Source organism: Chiloscyllium punctatum, chromosome 2, assembly GCF_047496795.1.
Source record: "Chiloscyllium punctatum isolate Juve2018m chromosome 2, sChiPun1.3, whole genome shotgun sequence".
Classification (NCBI taxonomy): domain Eukaryota; kingdom Metazoa; phylum Chordata; class Chondrichthyes; order Orectolobiformes; family Hemiscylliidae; genus Chiloscyllium; species Chiloscyllium punctatum.
Genome location: NC_092740.1, coordinates 125,234,912 through 125,256,312, shown reverse-complemented (window position 1 = coordinate 125,256,312; position 21,401 = coordinate 125,234,912). Strand labels below are relative to the sequence as shown.

The window sequence follows — 21,401 nt, the reverse complement described above, 5'->3', positions numbered from 1 at the left end:
CAGCTGATCAGGTCCTGGGGATTTATCCACCTTTACCCATTTCAAGACATCCAGCACTTCCTCCTCTGTAATATGGACATTTTGCAAGGTATCACAATCTATTTCCCTACAGTCTATATCTTTCATCTCCTTTTCCACAGTAAATACTGATGCAAAAACTCATTTAGTATCTCCCCCATTTTCTGCGGCTCCACACAAAGGCCACCTTGCTGATCTTTGAGGGGCCCTATTCTCTCCCTAGTTACCCTTTTGTCCTTAACATATCTGTAAAAACCCTTTCCTTAAAGCAAAAAAAAATGATACAGGTATTAAAAGACACAGAAGAAAATCAGAGAAGAAATTTAATCATGCTGATTGTAGTTTTTCAATTTTTAATTTTAAGGTCTTATGAGGTACATTAGAAATGTCAGTTATCGAGTAAAAAGGAGAAAACCGTCTTTCAACAAACAGATTGACACGATTCAGTTGGTTCACCAACAAAATGCGACAGTGAAATGTTGACACAGGTTTTTCCAGTTATAAATATTTACATTTTCTTTTTTCCATTGTAACATGTTGAAATGTGGAATTTCCAGTAGAATATACGACAATTACATGATCTAAATCCTACTATAATTCACTAATTCTACCAATGAAAATATCCATTTTCACTGAACTTTCTACAGAACTGCATGCACAACATAGTGTGTTTAGGAACATACTTAGGACCAGAGTTTGATTCAAGTCTTGGGTGACTTTCTGTGTAGAGTTTGCACATGGTCCCTGTGTCTGTGAGGGTTTCCTCACACAATCTTCAGATGTTGTCTGCCATTTAGCCCCTTGAATATATTCAATCATTCACTTAGATCATGGCTGATCTAAAACCTAACTTTATCTCACCTGCTTTGGTTCTGTTACCCTTAATAAATCTTATCTAACAAAAATGTATTAATCTTTGTCATTTATGGCTTTCCCATCGCACTCAACCACCTCCTCACCACTACTTGATGGGGAGACAATTCTAGATTTCCACTATCTTTTGTGTGAAGAGATTCTTCCTGACATCACAGTTGAATTTTCTTGGTTCGGTTTTAAGGTTAGCTCCACTCTCTGGACACCCTCTAGCAGAGGAAACAGTTTCTCCCTAAGTTCACCGTAAAATCTTTCTAATCATCATAAACACCTCCTACTTTTTGCATACCTCTGATAATTTGATGAAACGTTTGCTATATTTGAATCCATGGCTGCATGTCAGAATTTCCTTACATACATTAATAGCTTTCACCTTGAAGTAATATCCACCTTTTAAACGGAACAGTCACATGAACTCCCTTTTCTCGATATCCCAGTTGAGAAAATGGCCATTAGATCCTCTATGGCTGTCTACTGCAAATCTACCTTCATTGGTCAGAATACACATTGGGATTCCTCCAGATCCATACAATATAAGATTGTCCTTAAACTATAGATTGTGTAGACTGGGCCTGAGTCATTTGTTCACTTGATGCAGAAAGGACAGCACAGTGGCTCAGTGGTTAGTACAGCTGCCTCAAATGGCCAGGGACCGGAGTTTGATTCAAGTCTTGGGTGACTTTCTGTGTGGAGTTTGCACATTCTCCCTGTGTCTGTGAGGGTTTCCTCCCACAATCTGAAGATGTGCAGGTTAGGTGGATTGGTTATGCTAAATTGCCCTTAGTGTCCAGGGATTGGCCATGCTAAATTGCCCTGTAGTGTGCAGGTTATGTGGATTAACCATGGGAAGTATGGGGTTAGGTGGATAGGATGCAGGGCTGTTTCTGGGTCAGTGTAGACTTGATGGGCAGAATGGCCTCTTTCTGTACTGCAGTGATTCTATGAAATAGGGATGCATCAAAGCCATCCTGCAGGATAATGGCTATATCAAATAATTTCTTGCTCCTTATCGTACAAGCTCATGAAAGTCCCCCAGGTGATCACATTTGGTCTATAAAAGTGTCCATCCATTTCAGATTAGTGTAAGATATTTCAAACGTTTGAGCAGGTGAAGCCAGCTGTTTCTTGCAGTTAATATGCAGTAGTTTGATGAGTTATGTTCGCTATTAACTAGATCCTTTCATCAAGCCAAAAAGATGTTCTGTGTATTACCCAACTGAGTAGTGTGCTATATGATTTACAGAGGCAGTGTAATACCAGGTATAAAGCCTGCATCCCCAAGATCGGTGGATCAGATCAAGCTACATATTGTTCAGCTGCAATAAGCAAGTTACTGACCTTTTGCAAAACCCTTGTGTTTGCAAAACCTGCACTTGTGTGTGCTGGAAGCTACATAGATTTTACATATGGTTGCATTCTTTGCAAACAGTAAGAACATGTACATGCACTGCATCTGTTTCAACTCAACAAAGTAAGTGACAGCCATTTTCTGGTTCATTTTTCAGGGCAATGTCCTGACCAGAGTTAACCAGCCAAGTTTAACATTGGAACAAAGAATAGGAGTTAACTACCAATCAGTAATTGGTGCATTATCTGTGACAACACCCCTACTAATTAAAGTCCACTTACCAATCTAATCAACAGTTTCCTCTCATGCATTATAAAATGTTTGTTTTCCTTGAACTTATATTCTTGCAAATTACCCTGATGAATGCCAGGTAAAAAGCTCAATAAAATGTTTTTTTTTGTCAGCAATACTCAAGTTCTACACTACCAAATGATTATTTGGATATGGAGGTAGTGTAGAGGAATTGAGGTAAAAATCAGCCATGATCTTACTAATTGATGTGAAAAATCAATGGGCTGTATAATCTGCTCCTGCTCCTATTTCCTATGTTTTAATACACAAAATGCATTTCTTCCTCCATGCCTTATATGGTGCTCATCAGAGTACAAAATTCTACTGTTTCTTTATATGTCCCAGAGAACACTGACCAGCGAATTACATGGTAATAATCAAAAGTAGATCTTCAATTATGCCATGAGGCATATAGAAAAAATAATGGTTTATGTTCTGATGTCTGAACTATATCTTATTATACTACAACCTCCACAGCATCATCTTCCTTAGTAAAATAGACATAAAGTATTAATTTCATATCTCAGCCTTCTCCCTTACCTCCAAGTGTAAATCCTTCTTTAATATCCAATTGATCACACTTCTTTTATCACCTTTTTGTTTTTTATGTTCACAGAAAACTCTTGTATTCCATTTCCTGTTAGCTAACAGTCTCTTCTCATACTCTCTCTCTTAGCTTCCTTTATTTGATTTTTTAAAAATTCTTCGCTGAACTTTCTACATTTAGATGGTTCTTGGCTGTATTGCCGAGTTGACATCTTTCATAAGCACACTGCTTCAAGTTGATTACTATATTTTGTGGTGTCTGAGGAACAGCTCTGGATTTGTTAACTCTACCTTTTCTTTTCTTGCAAACATAGTTTGAGTACAATATTCTTTAAAGGCAGTGCAATTTTCATTTACTGATTTGCTTGCCAACTTGAAACAAAAACAGAAATTGGTGGAGAAACTCAGCAGGTCTGGCTGCATCTGTGGAAGGACAGCAGTTAATATTTTGGATCCAGTGACCCTTCTTCTAAACTATTTTGTTTTATTTGAGCCAATTTGTTTGGAACTGATCCATTCCTATACACTTCCAATTAGATTTGCCCCAATTAATTACTCTTTATCTGGATTGCTTATTGTGCTTTTCCATAGCCAATCTAAATTCTGATATAATAGTCACCGTCCCTTAAATGTTCCCCTTACTGACACTTGATCCACTTGGTCCACCTCATTTCCAAGAACCAGGTCTAGCAGCACTTCCTTTTTCACTGGATTACAAACATGCTGCTATAATAAAATTCTTCTAATTACACTCTAAGAATTCTTGCTCCACTTGGACCTTCTCATTAGTACAGTCCCAATCTATATTCAGAGAGTTAATTAGTCTAATTGTAACTCCTCTTTAATATTTGTACCTCTATTGTAAGTCTTTACAAATTTCTCTGTTTATTTTCCTCAGATTGGTAGCTTATAATTGCACCAATGGGTTTCCCATTTTTGTACTTAGTTCTAGTTAAATAGATGCTGCCTTGACCATTCTGGGACATCCTTTCTCTCCAGCACTGCAGTATTCTCCTTAGTTAATGCAGCCACCTCTCCCACTTACTTTTCTTTCAGCTCTTTCTGAAAACCATGGCATCCAGGAATATTTAATGCCTAGCCCTGCCATTCTTTGAGTCATGTTCGATGTAACTACATAATATTTTCCTTGGTGCCTTCTGCTCATCACTTTTATTTGCCACACTCTACACATTCATGTCCATGCACGGTAACCCTAAATTATATTTTATCACTTGCGCCCTTATTCTGAACCATTCAATCACTTACTATTTCCAACTCTAATGCGATCCATCTCTTCCAGTATAATGTGAGAGTTGGTATTCCTCTCTGATCTAAATATCTGGTGCCCACAACACTGCCAGGTTAGTTTAAACCTTCCTGAATAGGACTAGCAAATCACCCTGCAAAGGAAGTGCCCTGTTGATAAACAACCCATTGATCTGTCAAGGTCTAATCTCCCACCAAGTTGATCCCAACATCCAGGAATCTAAGGCCCTCCTGCTAGTAAAATTTTTCTAGTTGCTTATTCATATCTTCTGCCCACCTATTTCTGCATGGAACTTGGACATGGTACTGGGAATAATCTGGAGATCACTACTTTTGAAATCCTGTTTGCTAATTTCCTATCCACCTCCATAAATCCCAACTGCAAAACCACAGCCCTCTTTCTACAAGTGCTATTGGTTTCGATGTGGATCACATACACTGCCTGGTCAGTGTATTCCACTTGCCACATCCTTGGCTCAGGCACCAGGGAGGCAACATAACACCCCAGATTAATCTCCTTGACTGCATAAAGGAATGACTGTTTGTTTTACTAGGGCTAGCAAAGTTCCTGTCACTATTGCACTTCCAGCCTCATTCATGCTCATCTCTATGGCTGAACCAGCCATAGCACAAGAGACCTGGTTCTGCTGCACTTCCCAAATGAACCATCACTTTCACCAATATTCAAAAGTGAATTCTGATTGGAGAGGGCCATGCACTCAGGGCACCCCTGCATTACCTGCCTGTTTCTGCTGGACAGTCTGCTGGTCACCCATTTCCTCTCAGTCTCCTTACCCTCCACTGGAAGGTGAGCACATTCTTGAACATGTATCTATGAAACTGTCAACCTCACAGATGTGCCCTAGATGTTGCTCAACTTCGACAGCTGACTACACTGACTTATTTGACAATATCAGCCTTGGCTCAGACAGTACACTCATGTTTCTGAAATAGAGGTTGAGAGTTCAAATCTCCCTAGTGATACCTCAGCACAAATTCTAGGCTGATCCTTCAGTACAGCACCAAAGCACTGTTGGAGATACTAACTTTTAGAAGAGATGTTTAACTGAGTCAAGTCTCTCAGATAGAACATAAAGGTCCCGCAGCACATTTTCAATGTTAAAAAGCAAGGGGTTTTCCCTAGATTCCTTACTAACACCACTAAATATCTGATCATTATTACATTGCAAGTGGTTTTCCTTACAAGAGGGACTACATTTCAAAAATTATTTAATTGGCTATAAAGAAGTTTTGATCTCCTGAGCTCATCATGAGCTCTATAGGAATGTAAGCCTTTCCTTATGACAAGGCTACCAATGGTGCAAGCTCCTTGTTTGCGTGAATCTAAACAAGTTGCCAACTGTTTATTTCTTTAGTTAACACTTAGAATTGTTGAACATACAAAGGCAAGAATCTTTCACTTCAAAAAATCTCTATTCAATTTTTAAAATAGTTAAATAATTCTATTTACTGGTCTAACACTATAGATTTTTGGGCTAACAGGAACTAAATTGAAGATCATTGCTCAACACACCAGGAATGACACTATACGCTTCTTTCTGGGAGTCTGGCATGGAGCTGATGTTTTCTGGCTGCACATTGTTCAACAGTGAGTTTGTCAGTGTATTTTCTGAGGTGCTGGATGATGAATTTTGTTTCCCTTCAAGCCAGTAAGTCACCATGTCACCCTTTCCCTGCAAATGTCAGAAAGTCCAAGGCAGATTATACAGAATTACATAGAAACTGAAACAGATCATTTGGCGCAACTGGTTCATGCTGGTGTTCATGCTCCACATCAGCATCCTCCCACCCCTCTTCAAATAAATATTATCAACATGGCTTTCTTTTCCTTATGTGTTTAATAAACCTCTTGTTGAATACATCTGTGACTTTTCAAAAATTCTTTCAAGGGATTTTGACATTATTTGAAAGACCAGAATTTGTGGCCAACACCAATTATCCTTGAACTGAGTGTCTTGTTAGACAATTTCAGAAGGCATTTAGGAGCTAATCACATTACTGTGGGCCTGGAGTCACATATATAATCTAGATCGGGTGACGACAGCAGATTTCTCTTCATAAAGTACATTATAGAATCAAATATGTTTTTATAACAATCAAGGAGAGTTGTCATTGTTACCAATTTTGACATGGGCTTTATAATTTCTGAATTGAATTTAAATTCCACTAGTTGCTGAACTCAGAGCATTATCCCCAGAGCATTAACCTAGGCCTCTGGATTATTAACCTAGTGACATTACCAATACATCACCATCTCCTGAAATCACTTCTTGTGGTGTTGAGTTTCACATTCCTACCACTCTTTGGTTAAATAAAGTCTCTCCTCAATTCTGCACCAGATTTATTAGTGACTATCACATATTTCTGGTTTTGATCTTGCCTCACTGCAGACCATTCAGTTCAATTGGTCCAGTGGAGTCCCCTCTCATCCTACTTCTGACCAACGTACCCTTCTATTCCTTTCCTCATGTCATTACTTAACTTCCTCTTAAATGCGTCTGTACTTCCTGCGTGACAAGTTTTACATTCTCCCAACTCATTAAGTAAATACATTTCTCCTGAATTCTCTGTTGGGTTTATTAGTGACTATTTTGTGTCATTAGACCCTAGTTTTGGATTACACCTTGAGACATTGGATGAATGGATGGAAACCATTCTAAGTAGCCAATGTCCAGCCTGACACTGGTTACATTCATCTTCTCTGAGATATGTGCAACCAACCCAGAACGTGGATTAAAAACAACATTGATACAAGGAACTGATAACCTGGCCAGGGGATTAAATTAATTCATGACTCAAAGATTGTATATGATACTGTGACAAGGCTCAAAGCCTATTTTACTCTCATCATGATACTTGTTTTTCATTTGTTCCATTAAAATGCAACATACAAGTGAGATTCACATACCTTTATTTGTAATGTGCCACGACATGTTAAAACATATCCTCCAATCTGCTCCAGTAGAATATTGGTGCTGGAACTGCACTGTATCTTCAGTGCTAAAATATAAGCAACAAACAGTCCCGTATTTAGAAACTTGCAGCATAAAATGAGGTCATTTAGTCACAGCAATTTGAAAGATCTATTCAGTTAATTTCCACTGTACTTATTCTTTCTTCCCAGTGCCGCAATCCTTTCCATTTCAGTTATTTTTGCCTGTTTCATATCAAACACAAATAGAAGCAGAAGTAGACCGTATAGCTCCTCAAGGCTACTCCACAATTTAATGCCATCATGGCTGATCTTGGGCTTCAACTCCAATTTCCAGTCTACTCCCCACCTTTCATTCTCTGAAACGTTAAAAATCAGTTTATCTGAGCCTTACAATGTTTTCAATGCTGGAGCACCCAAAATCCTCAGTGTGGAGAATTCCAAAGATTCATAACCCTTTGATTGGAGTCATTTCTCCTCGGTTCAGTCTTCCCTGGTTTGTCGGAGGCTGAGGGGTGACCTTATAGAGGTTTACAAAATTATGAGGGGCATGGATAGGATAAATAGGCAAAGTCTTTTCCCTGGAATCGGGGAGTCCAGAACTAGAGGGCATAGGTTTAGGGTGAGAGGAGAAAGATATAAAAGAGACCTAACGGGCAATGTTTTCACACAGAGGGTGGTATGTGCATGGAATGAGCTGCCAGAGGAAGTGGTTGAGGCTGGTACAATTGCAACATTTAAGAGACATTTGGATGGGTATATGAATAGGAAGGGTTTGGAGGGATATGAGCTGGGTGCTGGCAGGTGGGACTAGATTGGGTTGGGATATCTGGTCAGCGTGGACAGGTTGGACCGAAGGGTCTGTTTCCATGCTGTACATCTCTATGACTCTGTGACTCTATTTCAGATTTTCTGACCAGTATAAACAAGCTCTTTGCATTCATCCTATCAAAACCCTTCAGAATTTTCCATGTTTCAATGCAATTGCCTATTATTTTACTAATGTACACAGAATGTAAAGGACCAACTTACTCTGCTTTTCATCATAGGAAAGCAATTTAGTCAACCTTCGCTGCACTTTCTCTGATGCAAGTCTACAGTTACTAGGTTATAGAGACCAAAACTGCACACCATGTTCCATTTGTGATACCAAAATCTCATATTATCTTCTTCAAACTATTTATGTGACTTGATTCAGAACTATGTTTTATTTTTAATAAAACCTTGCATTTTTTTCCAGTCATTTTCCCACTGTTTATATCTTCTCCTCACCTTGTGGTTATTTATTGCTGCACATAGTACAAAAATATAGCTGTGTCCATCAAACCTTGGCACAGACACATGATGCCTGGAGCATGTACACCGGTAATACAGAGGTGATGGCCTTGTGGTATTATCGCTGTACGGTTAATCTAGAGCCCTTCCTGTAGAAGGGCTTATGCCCGGAAACGTCGATTCTCCTGTTGCTTGGATGCTGCCTGATCTGCTGCGCTTTTCCAGCAACACATTTTCAGCTCTGATCTCCAGCATCTGCAGTCCTCACTTTCTCCTCAGTTAATCTAGAGACCCAGGTAATGTGCTGGACAGTCATATGGAGGAGTCAACAGGTCACCTTCAGTAATTCCATTCATTTTTTATTCTGCTCAAAATCAACTGGCCACCTCCAAACCATCTATTCACACACTCTGGAAATTAGGAGATAAATGAGACAGTTTCTGTATGGTAAAGTCCTCACTAAGTTCCTCCCCAAAGCCATTGATCCATCTCCCAACATTCCGCTGTTCCTTATTTCACTTTTCCACAAGTTTAAGTGATGGTATTTGAGTGAGGAGATTGTTGAACAGCCTGCACCAGAAATCAAGATCTCAGTTATAAATCCAAACAGAACATGCTGGAAATACTCAACATATCAGGCTGCATCTATGGAGCCGGAAAAAGGGTTTGAATCCTTGTATCAATTGTGCCAAGGTTGAATAACTTGATACATTTGAGGGAAAGTTAGACAAATACATATGGAAGGATATTTTGATAAGGTGAGAAGAAAAGAGGTGGGAGAAGGCTTCTTTGTGGTTAACTCATATTTAAGATTCCACGTTCTTTTGAAACCACAACTTCAAGTCCTAATGTCAATGTTTGGAATTTGGTTGGAGATACAGTTGACTTCAAAAAGATGTTATTTGGGAAGTAAGTGAGTGAATAAACAATTATATGTAGTCTACCTTGACTTGTTGATTCCATCCTTGAAGCTGTGTTTACAGTGTCACCGAATAGACAGTAGCGAGGCATTTTTGTCCCAACCACACCAGCAACTACAGGCCCTGCAGTCACCAAATGTTACAAAGAAAAACATATGTTCCTTTCAACCTTGTTGCAGATACATGCACAAAGATGCAACAAAATGAGAAAATGAAACGTTCGGACAATGTTAAAAGGATTGATTATGGTATCCTACATTACCTGAGTGGATTCCAGCTCGGATCTTGAGTTTTGTCTGTGGCTTGTGTGGAATTTTGAAAGTGTTACACACGGCAACCAAATCCAGAGCCATGCTTGCTATCTCACTCGTATGATCAATGCCATTTTCTTTTGGCACTCCTGAAACTACCATATCTGCCAAAAACAAAAGCCCATCAGTCTACTTAGCACTTGTTTCAAGCTTCAAATTTTTCTTGTCAAATTCCTAATTTTTCAAAGAGGTTCGGGACTCAGAGATTCTGCTCTTCCTTGGATCAGTGTTCAGGGAGAAGGTGAGTGATGAGATTGGAATTTGGGCCTATGCTGTGCCTATATCATTGCTCCATGCGAAGTCTTAGAGAGGGAACAGAGCTGGTGATACTTCTGCTGCACCCCCTCTCCCTCCACACTGGAACCTCTTCCAACAACATTCACCTGGCTATCAGTTTGATGGGGACACCAGATTGGGGTGGTCTGGAATGCTGTCAGGAACGTGGGCTAATGACCATACATATAACTCTAGTCCTCATGTTGGCCACAACAGGATGTAAATGAATAATAACCAAACTCTGGATTCGCCTTTGATTCTTGTGCAGATAGTATGGTCATATTTATCCATTTAGCTACATCAAAAATTGAAATCACTAACTATTTTGCAATAGAATTGCCAATTCTAGTCCTATCAAATGATCACATGATTTTGAAGGTCTTTACAGAAACAGTTATATACTCAGCCAGAGACTTTAGAAGTAGAATTGCACTTTTGCAATTTGTGCATAGTATTTTGAATATATGCCTTAAGTGAACACCGCCACCCATGGTGCATTTTTCAATATACTATAATGATTTAAAATCTCCAAACATTTTAGAATCATAGGATCCCTACAGGGCAGAAAGAGGCCATTTGGCCCATCGAGTTTGCACCCATCCTCCAAAAAGCATCCCACTCAGACCCAGACCCTGCACTATGCCCATAGCCCCACATTTATGATACTGGATTAGTGGTGCTGGAAGAGCACAGCAGTTCAGGCAGCATCCAACGAGCAGCGAAATCGACGTTTCAGGCAAAAGCCCTTCATGAAGGGCTTTTACCCGAAGCTTTATTCCTGATGAAGGGCTTTTGCCCGAAACGTCGATTTCGCTGCTCGTTGGATGCTGCCTGAACTGCTGTGCTCTTCCAGCACCACTAATCCAGTATTTGGTTTTCAGCATCTGCAGTCATTGTTTTTACCACATTTATGATGGTCAACCCTCCTAACCTGCACATTCCCAGACACTACAAGGCAATATAGCATGATCAATTCACTTAACCTGTGCATCTTTGGACTGTGGGAGGAAACTGGAGTACTCAAAGGGTACTTTGGACAAAGGAAACCCATGCAGTCAAAGGGAGAAAATGCAAACTCCACAGTCACTCAAGGTCAGAATTGAACCTGGGTCCCTGATGTTGTGAGCTAAAAATGTGTTGCTGGAAAAGCGCAGCAGGTCAGGCAACATCCAAGGAACAGGAGAATCGATGTTTTGGGCATTAGCCCTTCTTCAGGAAGAAGGGCTGATGCCCGAAACGTCGATTCTCCTGTTCCTTGGATGCTGCCTGACCTGCTGTGCTTTTCCAGCAACACATTTTTAGCTCTGATCTCCAGCATCTACAGTCCTCACTTTCTCCTCCCTGATGTTGTGAGGCAGTAGTGCTAATCACTGTGCCACCATGCTGTCTCCTACTCAAATAACATTATTTTCTATTTACAATATTTTTGTAAATAAGACATGGAAGTGTTCAGAGTAAAACAAAAACATTTTTTAAACAGTACTTGAAATCATAGAATCCCTACAGAGTGGAAACAGGCCATTTGGCCCAACAAGTCCACACCTAACCCCTGAAGAGTAACTCACCCAGACCCATTCCCTTACCCTCTTACTCTACATTTACTCCTGACTATTGCACCTAACCTATACATCCCTAAACACAATAGGCAATTTAGCATGGACAGTTCACCTAACCTGCATATCTTTGGATTGTGGGAGGAAACCAGAGCACCCAGATTAAATCCATGCAGATAAGGGGAGCATGTGCAAACTCCACATAGACAACTGCCTGAAGCTGGAATCAAACCGAGGTCCCTGGCGCTGTGAGGAAGCAGTGCTAACCACTGAGCCACCGTGTTGCCCACACCAATTTAAAATGCTTTGGGTCAATTATTTCTGGACATTGGAATTTCCTGGAATATGGAATGATGTTAGAAAGCTTAACCATAAGTGTGTGAATCAGAAAACAGTGTACATATAAACCATTTAAAAGAAACATAACTCAGTGACAAGCCATTATAAAGCAGAAGCAAAAATTGCTCTACATATCCAAATATTGTATCTTCCTTGTGTCCCTTCTCAGTACTACTGGACTAAACTGATTGTGAGTTGCTTTGACCTGCTCGAATACTTTCTAGAAAACTAATATTTCTGAACAGCAGATTTCTGGTTGATGAGGTGACAGGGTATTTGGTTCCCTGGTTGCACACAACAGATGAATCTTTAGTTTCTGGATGGCTGGCAATACATTTTACCAGCACAACTATGCATTCAAGATTTGACCAATATGTCTTCTTGATGGTTATTGTGTACTTGTTTACAAATCTTTCCATTGCTTTGTTACTCACCCATCCCTTTCTCTGTAACCTCTTCCTCCCTTACAACTGGGTTCTTGGCATCTTCCATTTTTGTTCTTTCACCATTAGTTGGCTAGGCTTTAATCTTTGTAATTCCCCCTTTCAACCTCTCCTCTTTTCTCCCCCTCCTTCATTATGGCCCTTGAAACTTACATTCTTGGCTCAACTTTTGGTGACTTATAGAGGTAAAAACAATGACTGCAGATGCTGGAAAGCAAATACTGGATTAATGGTGCTGGAAGAGCACAGCAGTTCAGGCAGCATCCAACGAGCAGCGAAATCGACGTTTCGTGCAAAAGCCCTTCATCAGGAATAAAGGCAGTGAGCCTGAAGCGTGGAGAGATAAGCTAGAGGAGGGTGGGGGTGGGGAGAGAGTAGCATAGAGTACAATGGGTGAGTGGGGGAGGAGATGAAGGTGATAGGTCAAGGAGGAGAGGGTGGAGTGGATAGGTGGAAAAGGAGATAGGCAGGTCGGACAAGTCCGGACAAGTCAAGGAGACAGTGCTGAGCTGGAAGTTTGAAACTAGGATGAGGTGGGGTAAGGGGAAATGAGGAAGCTGTTGAAGTCCACATTGATGACCTCGGGTTGAAGTGTTCCGAGGCGGAAGATGAGGCGTTCTTCCTCCAGGCGTCTGGTGGTGAGGGAGCGGCGGTGAAGGAGGCCCAGGACCTCCATGTCCTCGGCAGAGTGGGAGGGGGAGTTGAAATGCTGGGCCACGGGGCGGTTTGGTTGATTGGTGCGGGTGCCTCGGAGATGTTCCCTAAAGCGCTCTGCTAGGAGGCGCCCATTCTCCCCAATGTAGAGGAGACCACATCGGGAGCAACGGATACAATAAATGATATTAGTGGATGTGCAAGTAAAACTTTGATGGATGTGGAAGGCTCCTTTAGGGCCTTGGATAGAGGTGAGGGAGGAGGTGTGGGCACAGGTTTTACAGTTCCTGCGGTGGCAGGGGATAGTGCCAGAATGGGAGGGTGGGTCGTAGGGGGGTGTGGACCTGACCAGGTAGTCACGGAGGGAACGGTCTTTGCGGAAGGCGGAAAGGGGTGGGGAGGGAAATATATCCCTGGTGGTGGGGTCTTTTTGGAGGTGGCAGAAATGTCGGCGAATGATTTGGTTTATGTGAAGGTTGGTAGGGTGGAAGGTGAGCACCAGGGGCGTTCTGTCCTTGTTATGGTTGGAGGGGTGGGGTCTGAGGGCGGAGGTGCGGGATGTGGACGAGATGCGTTGGAGGGCATCTTTAACCACGTGGGAAGGGAAATTGCGGTCTCTAAAGAAGGAGGCCATCTGGTGTGTCCTATGGTGGAACTGGTCCTCCTGGGAGCAGATATGGCGGAGGTGGAGAAATTGGGAATATGGGATGGCATTTTTGCAAGAGATAGGGTGGGAAGAGGTGTAATCCAGGTAGCTGTGGGAGTCGGTGGGCACTGTCTCCTTGACTTGTCCGGACTTGTCCGACCTGCCTTTCTCCTTTTCCACCTATCCACTCCACCCTCTCCTCCTTGACCTATCACCTTCATCTTCTCCCCCACTCACCCATTGTACTCTATGCTACTCTCTCCCCACCCCCACCCTCCTCTAGCTTATCTCTCCACGCTTCAGGCTCACTGCCTTTATTCCTGATGAAGGGCTTTTGCCCGAAACGTCGATTTCGCTGCTCGTTGGATGCTGCCTGAACTGCTGTGCTCTTCCAGCACCATTAATCCAGTTTTGGTGACTTATGTTAATATCTCCTTTTGAAGCTCAGTGTCAAATTTGCTAGACAATGGTCTCATGAAGGGCCTGGGGATGTTTTGCTCTGTAAAGGAATTCTACATAAATGAAAACAAAGTGCTAGAAAAAGTCAGCAGGTCTTGCAGCATCTGTGGAGAGCAAACCAGAATAAATGTTCTGAGTGTAATCACATTTCTTTCAAATGCCGTCGGACCTGTTGAGCTTCTCTACTACTTTGCAGGATCTTAAATAAATAACATGTTTTGCTTTTATCTGTATAAATTAAGTTCTACAAAAGAAACAATTAACAACTTTTATTTTTTAGGAAATCTATATGCAATACTTACATGCATCTCCTATAGTTTCTACTTTGTAGACATCATAATTGTCAATAATTTCATCAAATGTTGTATATAATTTGTTTAATAATTCTACAACTTGATATGGTGTACTTGTACTCGATAACTGTGTGAAGCCTTCAATGTCACTATGAAGCAGAAAAAGAAATGAATTAAAAAATATCATAAGCCTCTTTACCAGGGAATGGTGGGAAGGTGAAACTTATTACCATTTCAAGTACTTAAAATTAATAAAATAGCTACATTTAAATTAACATTAGATAAGCACATGAGGGAGAAGGGCATTGAAGGATATGTTGAATGGGTAAGATGAAGGGGGTTGGAAGGTGACTCATTAAGATTAAACATTAAGATAGGTCACATGGTCTGTTTCTAGTCTGTAAAATTCAGTATAGTGCTCACTGCAAGAAGCACACAATATAACTAGACTTAAGCATTACAATCAAGCTGTTTGTGTTGAGCAGGAATATGAGAATATAAGTAGAGGCAGAAATACGCCATACTGTCTTTTGAGGGTGAAAGTAAGGACTGCAGATGCTGGAGATCAGAGTCAAGATTAGAGTGGTGCTGGAACAGCACAGCAGGCCAGGTAGCATCTGAGGAGCAGGAAAATCGATGTTTCGTCAGGAAACTTTTCTAGCACGATTCTAATCTTGACTCTCATGCTGTCTTTTGAGCCTAGTTCATTGCTCAATTAGATCATGTGCTGATTTTCTTTCTCAACTTTAAAGTTCTGTCCCCATACCCCTTGAATCCCTTAGTGTCCAAAAATCTATTAATCTCTGTCTTTAGTATATTCATTATCTGAGCATCCACAGTCCTCTGGAATAGAAAATTCCAAAGATTCAAATACTTTTGATTGAAGACATTTACCCTCCAACCCAGCCCTTAATGGCTGATCACTTATCATGGAACTGTGACCCTGTGTCCTAGATTCCACACCCAGGGGAAACAGTTTCTCAACATCAAGCCTCTCAAGTTTTCTATGAATTTCATATGTTTCAATGAGATTACTACTTTCTTCTAAACTGTAAAGAATATGGGCTTATTTCAGTCTATCGACCATACTCAACTCACTGCTACCAAAGCACTGAAGGTGCCATTGCTACCTTAGGTGAGGTTGGCTCCGTCTAAAGGTGGATCAATCAAGCCTTGAAGCTCTGCAGTTTAAATACTTTCACCCCTGAAAGTTTGTGGTTCCTTCTCACGAATGTACTGAACTGGCTCAAATCCACCCCTTGCCTGGCTCAAATCCACCCCTAGAACCCCCCCCCTCTCTCTGCCTCAGTACAGTGAGGGAAAGGAAGCAAACCTTTGGTATAGGGTTGGAAAAAGTAACAAAGTTAAAAGTCATTTGAATTATAGACCCTAAAATGTCAGAGAAGGAGGCCATTCAGCCCATCATGCTGAATGGATCTCAAAGTTATTATAAAGTCATACAGCACAGAAACAGACACTTTAGTCCAGCTTGTCCATTTGCCTGCAGTTTGCCCATATCTCTCTTAACCTTTCCTATTCACGTACTTATTCAAATGTCTTTTAAAAGTTGTAATTATACTTGCATCTACTACTTTCACTAGCAGGTCATTCCACATATGAACCATCCTCTGTGTGAAAGAGTTGGCTCTGAGGTCCCTTTTAAATCTTTCTTCACTCATTTCAAAATTATGCCCTCTAGTTTTGAACTCCCCTACCCTCAGGAAAAGACCTTTGCTATTCACCTTTTCTACATCCCTCATGATTTTATAAACCTTTATAAGATCACCCCTCAACCTCTTATGCTCCAGTGAAAACATTTCCCAGCCTAACCAGCCTCTCCTTATAATTCAAATCTTCCAGTCCCTGTGACATCCTGGTAAATTGTTTCTGCATGTTTTTCCAATTTAATAAAATCCAATTTAATAAAATCCAGGGTGACCAGAACTTTACGTTCCAAAAATGGCCTCACCAATTATCCTCATCTGTTGTTTTTTCATTGTTGCCCTGAAAATATTTTTTTTTCAAATATTTATCCAGAACTCCCCGCTGAAAGTTATTATTGAATCTGGTTCCACTGTCTTATTAGGGGATTTATCATTCCAGATCACAAACTGCAGTCTAAAAAAACTTACTCTTTCTCCCTTAAGTTCTTTCACTAATTATCTGAAATTTTATTTGGCTGACAATCCTTCTGCCCCATGAGAAAGTTTCTTCTTATTTACTACTTCAAAGCCCTTCCTGGTTTTGAATGTGCCAATTAAATCTCCCTTTTAGCCTTCTTTGCCCTAATGAGAACAATGCTAGCTTCTCCATCCTTTCATTTTCAGTATATTCCTGGTAACTCTCCTTTGTAACTAACCTAGGGCCTTAACAACCTTCCTGAGATGTGGCACACAAAACAAGACAAATAATCTTTGAAGCCTAACCAGCAATATACAAATTCCCATAATTTCCTCTCAATCCTCACTGTACACATTGAGTTTGTTGTAAGGAATGCTATTGAGATGAGGTACTGTGCAATAACAGAATGTAGGAGGAATAAACCACCAACACCTTCCATTAGCCAGTTCCAAGGAAAATTGGGCATTGGTCAGAGATGGATTAACAGCCTTACTCAGTACTTTATTATGGAGTATTTGTGATGTTTGACAACTGCAGACAAAAAGAAAAAAGAAAAGAACTTCTTTTTTCTACATTTTGCTACCTTTGGGTGCCCCATAGTCCTTCACAGCCTGTGAGTGAACTCTTAATCTCTGATGTAGTTTTGGAGAAATGTGGCAATTAATTTGTTCATTGGAAGGTCTCACATCCCACAATAATTCAATGAATCTACACAATGGAAGCAGATTCAATAATAACTTTCAGCAGGGAGCTGGATAAATATTTGAAGAAAAAATATTTTCAGGGCAACAATGAAAAAAACAACAGAATGAGGATAATTGGTGAGGCCATTTTTGGAACGTAAAGTTCTGGTCACCCTGCTATAGGAAGGATTTTATTAAATTGGAAAAACGTGCAGAAACAATTTACCAGGATGTCACAGGGACTGGAAGATTTGAATTATGATGAACAATAATGTTTTTTTGACATATTGGTTGAGGGATGGATAATAATTGTAGGAATTTAAGCAGGAAGGTTCTAATAATTTTTTAAACATTATATCAAAAAAGGCACTTTACAGCCTCCAAGTGATTGCAGTGACAACATGTTCTTTGCAGCTGCTGTGCATCTTCTGCAAGAGACACTGCAATGATGGTCAAAAAACAAACATTCACATTTGATCGGAAACTCAAACAAGGAAGAACTAGATCTTCATCACTGTCCACTTTAGATTTGTAGCCACAGATATCATAAGGAGCTGCCTCTTGCTTCACAGAGTGAGGCAAGAATTTTCTATACTTCACCGAGATCGTTTCATCATTCTGGAAAGTACAGCAACTGTAACTGGTTCCACAAAAACTGTTTCCTCTGCTATTTTACTCCAGACTCATGAACCTGGAGAACTCTGAGCTCCATTAAATTTTACCACTTGAGCATTTCTAATTTATCTTTAGCCTTTAACTATCTGCTTCTAAGACTCGAAATTCCTTCCCTAAACCTCTCCATCTTTCCATAGCTGGTCCTTAAAACCTACCTGTTTGTCAAGAATTTTGGACACCTCTCCTGATAACACAATTATGTTGCTCAGTGATATACCAAGGCTCCTTTGATAGTACTTTAAAAGACAAGGGCAGCAGATACATGTGAACACCACCAACTGCAAGTTCCCCTGCAAGGCACAGACCATTCTAAGTTGGAACTATCTTGCTGTTGCTGGGTCAAACCTGGAACTCTCTCCCTGTCAGTGCTTGGGTTGTACCAAGAATATTATACAAGAATATTATAACAGTGTCTGTAAAATTTAATGCTGAGAAGCTCCTGAAAAGTCACCCACTGCAATGAAATTAAAGGACTTATGGGGAGGACAACGTTGGATCTTAAATAAATATGATTTATTATGCAGGTCTTCCTCATAATCTCTGTAACAATGCCTATCATCTTATGTAATTTGCACACAGTTGCTATCATGTAATTTGTTTCTCTTTATTCATTCATAGATGAAGGCGTCACTGACTAGCCAGCATTTATTGCCCATCCCCTAATTGCCCAGAGGGCAGTTAAGAGTCAACCACATTGCTGCAGGCCTGGAGTCACACGTAGGCCTGACCAGATAAGGATGGCATTTTCCTTCCCTAAAGGGCATTAGTGAACCAGATGGGTTTTTCCAACAATTGACAATGGATGTGTGTAGGCAGTTATTACACTTCTTGCAGTGGCGAGGGAAGGTGCTGGGCATCATTCGACTTATTAGAATTTATGCCTTTAAGAAAAGGACCTGTTCTTGTTAGATTACAGAGTGGTTTTTCTCTACCACACTAGACCAAGCAGGCCCTGTCAAGAAAAACTGTAGTGGTAGCAAATCTACCAGAAAGATCTTGCAATGAGCAGTGATGTGGATTAATCTTACAACAAAGAGTGGGTCACCAATCTATTCTCAGTATCAGTTTAGGGATGGACAGCTAATGCTGGCATTGTCAGCAATACCCACATCACTTGAAGGATTAAAAACTAAGTGTACATGATAATTGGCAGAAGCCTTCATAGCATCAACATACAGAGGGATCCAGGCATGCAGGTCTACATGCTACAGAAGGTTCTGGTGACTTCTAATTAATAGAAAGTGTGTTAATTTATATATAATCTCCTTCCACAAGCCCAGGACATCACAATGGCTGAAAGTGGCAACACTAGTGGATAAGGTAGTCTAAAAGGACATGGCATGCTTTCCTTCATTGATTGGGGCATAGAGTATAAAAATTAACAATTCACATTGAATCTGTACAGAACTTTAGTTAGGCCACATTTGGAATATTGTGTACAGTTCCGTTGCCACACTACTAGAAAGATGTGGAGGTTTTTGAAAGGCTACAGAAATGGTTTACCAGGATGTTGCTTGGTTTGGAGGGTATTAGCTATGGGGAGAGATTGAACAAACTTGGTTTGTTTTCACTGAACATTGAAGGATGAGGGGCAGCCCCTGACAGAACTTTATAAAATTATGAATGGCATGGGAAAAATGGATAGCTGGAGTCTTTTTCCTTTGGTAGAAATGTCAATTACTTGAGGTTATCGGTATAATGTAATAGGAAGGTATGTTTAAATATGATGTGAGAGGCAAGTTTTATTTTTAAAAACACAGAGGGTGGTAAGTGCCTGGAATACACTGCCAGAGGACCTGGTGGAGATGGATACAATAACAACGTTTAAGAATCATCTTGATAAATATATGAGTAGGCAGGTATTAGAAGGATATGGACCATGTAGAGACAAAAGGTTTTTTGTTTAGAAAGGCATCATGCATTGGCACAGTCTTGCTGGGCCTAAGGGTCTTTTTTTGTGCTCTACTGTTCTTTGTTATAATCTTGTGAAGTACCTAGGGATGGGGTAAAAACAATGACTGCAGATGCTGGAAACCAGATTCTGGATTAGTGGTGCTGGAAGAGCACAGCAGTTCAGGCAGCATCCAAGTAGCTTTGAAATCGACGTTTCGGGCAAAAGCCCTTCATCAGAAATAAAGGCAGTGAGCCTGAAGCGTGGAGAGATAAGCTAAAGGAGGGTGGGAGTGGGGAGAGAGTAGCATAGAGTACAATGGGTGAGTGGGGGAGGAGATGAAGGTGATAGGTCAAGGAGGAGAGGGTGGAGTGGATAGGTGGAAAAGAAGATAGGCAGCTAGGACAAGTCCGGACAAGTCAAGGGGACAGTTACTGAGCTGGAACTTTAGAACTAGGGTGAGGTGGGGGAAGGGGAAATGAGGAAACTGTTGAAGTCCACATTGATGCCCTGGGGTTGAAGTGTTCCGAGGCGGAAGATGAGGCGTTCTTCCTCCAGGCATCTGGTGGTGAGGGAGCGGCGGTGAAGGAGGCCCAGGACCTCCATGTCCTCGGCAGAGTGGGAGGGGGAGTTGAAATGTTGGGCCACGGGGCAGTGTGGTTGATTGGTGTGAGTGTCCCGGAGATGTTCCCTAAAGCGCTCTGCTAGGAGGTGCCCAGTCTCCCCAATGTAGAGGAGACCGCATCGGGAGCAACGGATACAATAAATGATATTAGTGGGTGTGCAAGAAAACTTTGATGGATGTGAAACGCTCCTTTAGGCCCTTGGATAGAGGTGAGTGAGGAGGTATGGGCGCAGGTTTTACAGTTCCTGGGGTGGCAGGGGATAGTGCCAGGATTGAGGGTGGGTTGTAGGGGGGCGTGGACCTGACCAGGTAGTCGCGGAGGGAACGGTCTTTGCGGAAGGCGGAAAGGGGTGGGGAGGGAAATATATCCCTGGTGGTGGGGTCTGTTTGGAGGTGGCAGAAATGTCGGTGGATGATTTGGTTTATGCGAAGGTTGGTAGGGTGGAAGGTGAGCACCAGGGGCGTTCTGTCCTTGTTACGGTTGGAGGGGTGGGGTCTGAGGGCGGAGGTGTGGGATGTAGACGAGATGCGTTGGAGGGCATCTTTAACCACGTGGGAAGGGAAATTGAGGTCTCTATAGAAGGAGGCCATCTGGTATGTTCTGTGGTGGAACTGATCCTCCTGGGAGCAGATCCGGCGGAGGCGGAAGAATTGGGAATACGGGATGGCATTTTTGCAAGAGGTAGGGTGGGAAGAGATGTAATCCAGGTAGATGTGGGAGTCGGTGGGTTTGTAAAAAATGTCAGTGTCAAGTCGGTTGTCATTAATGGAGATGGAGAGGTCCAGGAAGGGGAGGGAGGTGTCAGAGATGGTCCAGGTAAATCTAAGGTCAGGGTGGAATGTGTTGGTGAAGTTGATGAATTGCTCAACTTCCTCGCGGGAGCACGAGGTGGCGCCAATGCTGTCATCAATGTAGCGGAGGAAGAGGTGTGGAGTGGTGCC

The 21,401-nt window shown here is 41.4% G+C and overlaps 1 protein-coding gene across 1 annotated transcript in view; it reads right to left on the bottom strand.

Annotated features, from left to right (window-relative positions):
• Positions 1-390: 390 nt before the first annotated feature.
• The window catches only part of LOC140488569 (atrial natriuretic peptide receptor 1), a 79,980-nt gene continuing 58,969 nt past the window's right edge, over positions 391-21,401 (bottom strand). The window contains exons 20-24 of the mRNA XM_072588125.1: positions 14,474-14,613; positions 9,753-9,905; positions 9,515-9,613; positions 7,272-7,363; positions 391-6,036 (exon numbers count right to left, since the gene is read on the bottom strand). Of these exons, the coding sequence (XP_072444226.1) occupies positions 5,839-6,036; positions 7,272-7,363; positions 9,515-9,613; positions 9,753-9,905; positions 14,474-14,613 (682 nt within the window). The 3' untranslated portion in view covers positions 391-5,838. The remainder of the gene's footprint in view (positions 6,037-7,271; positions 7,364-9,514; positions 9,614-9,752; positions 9,906-14,473; positions 14,614-21,401) is intronic.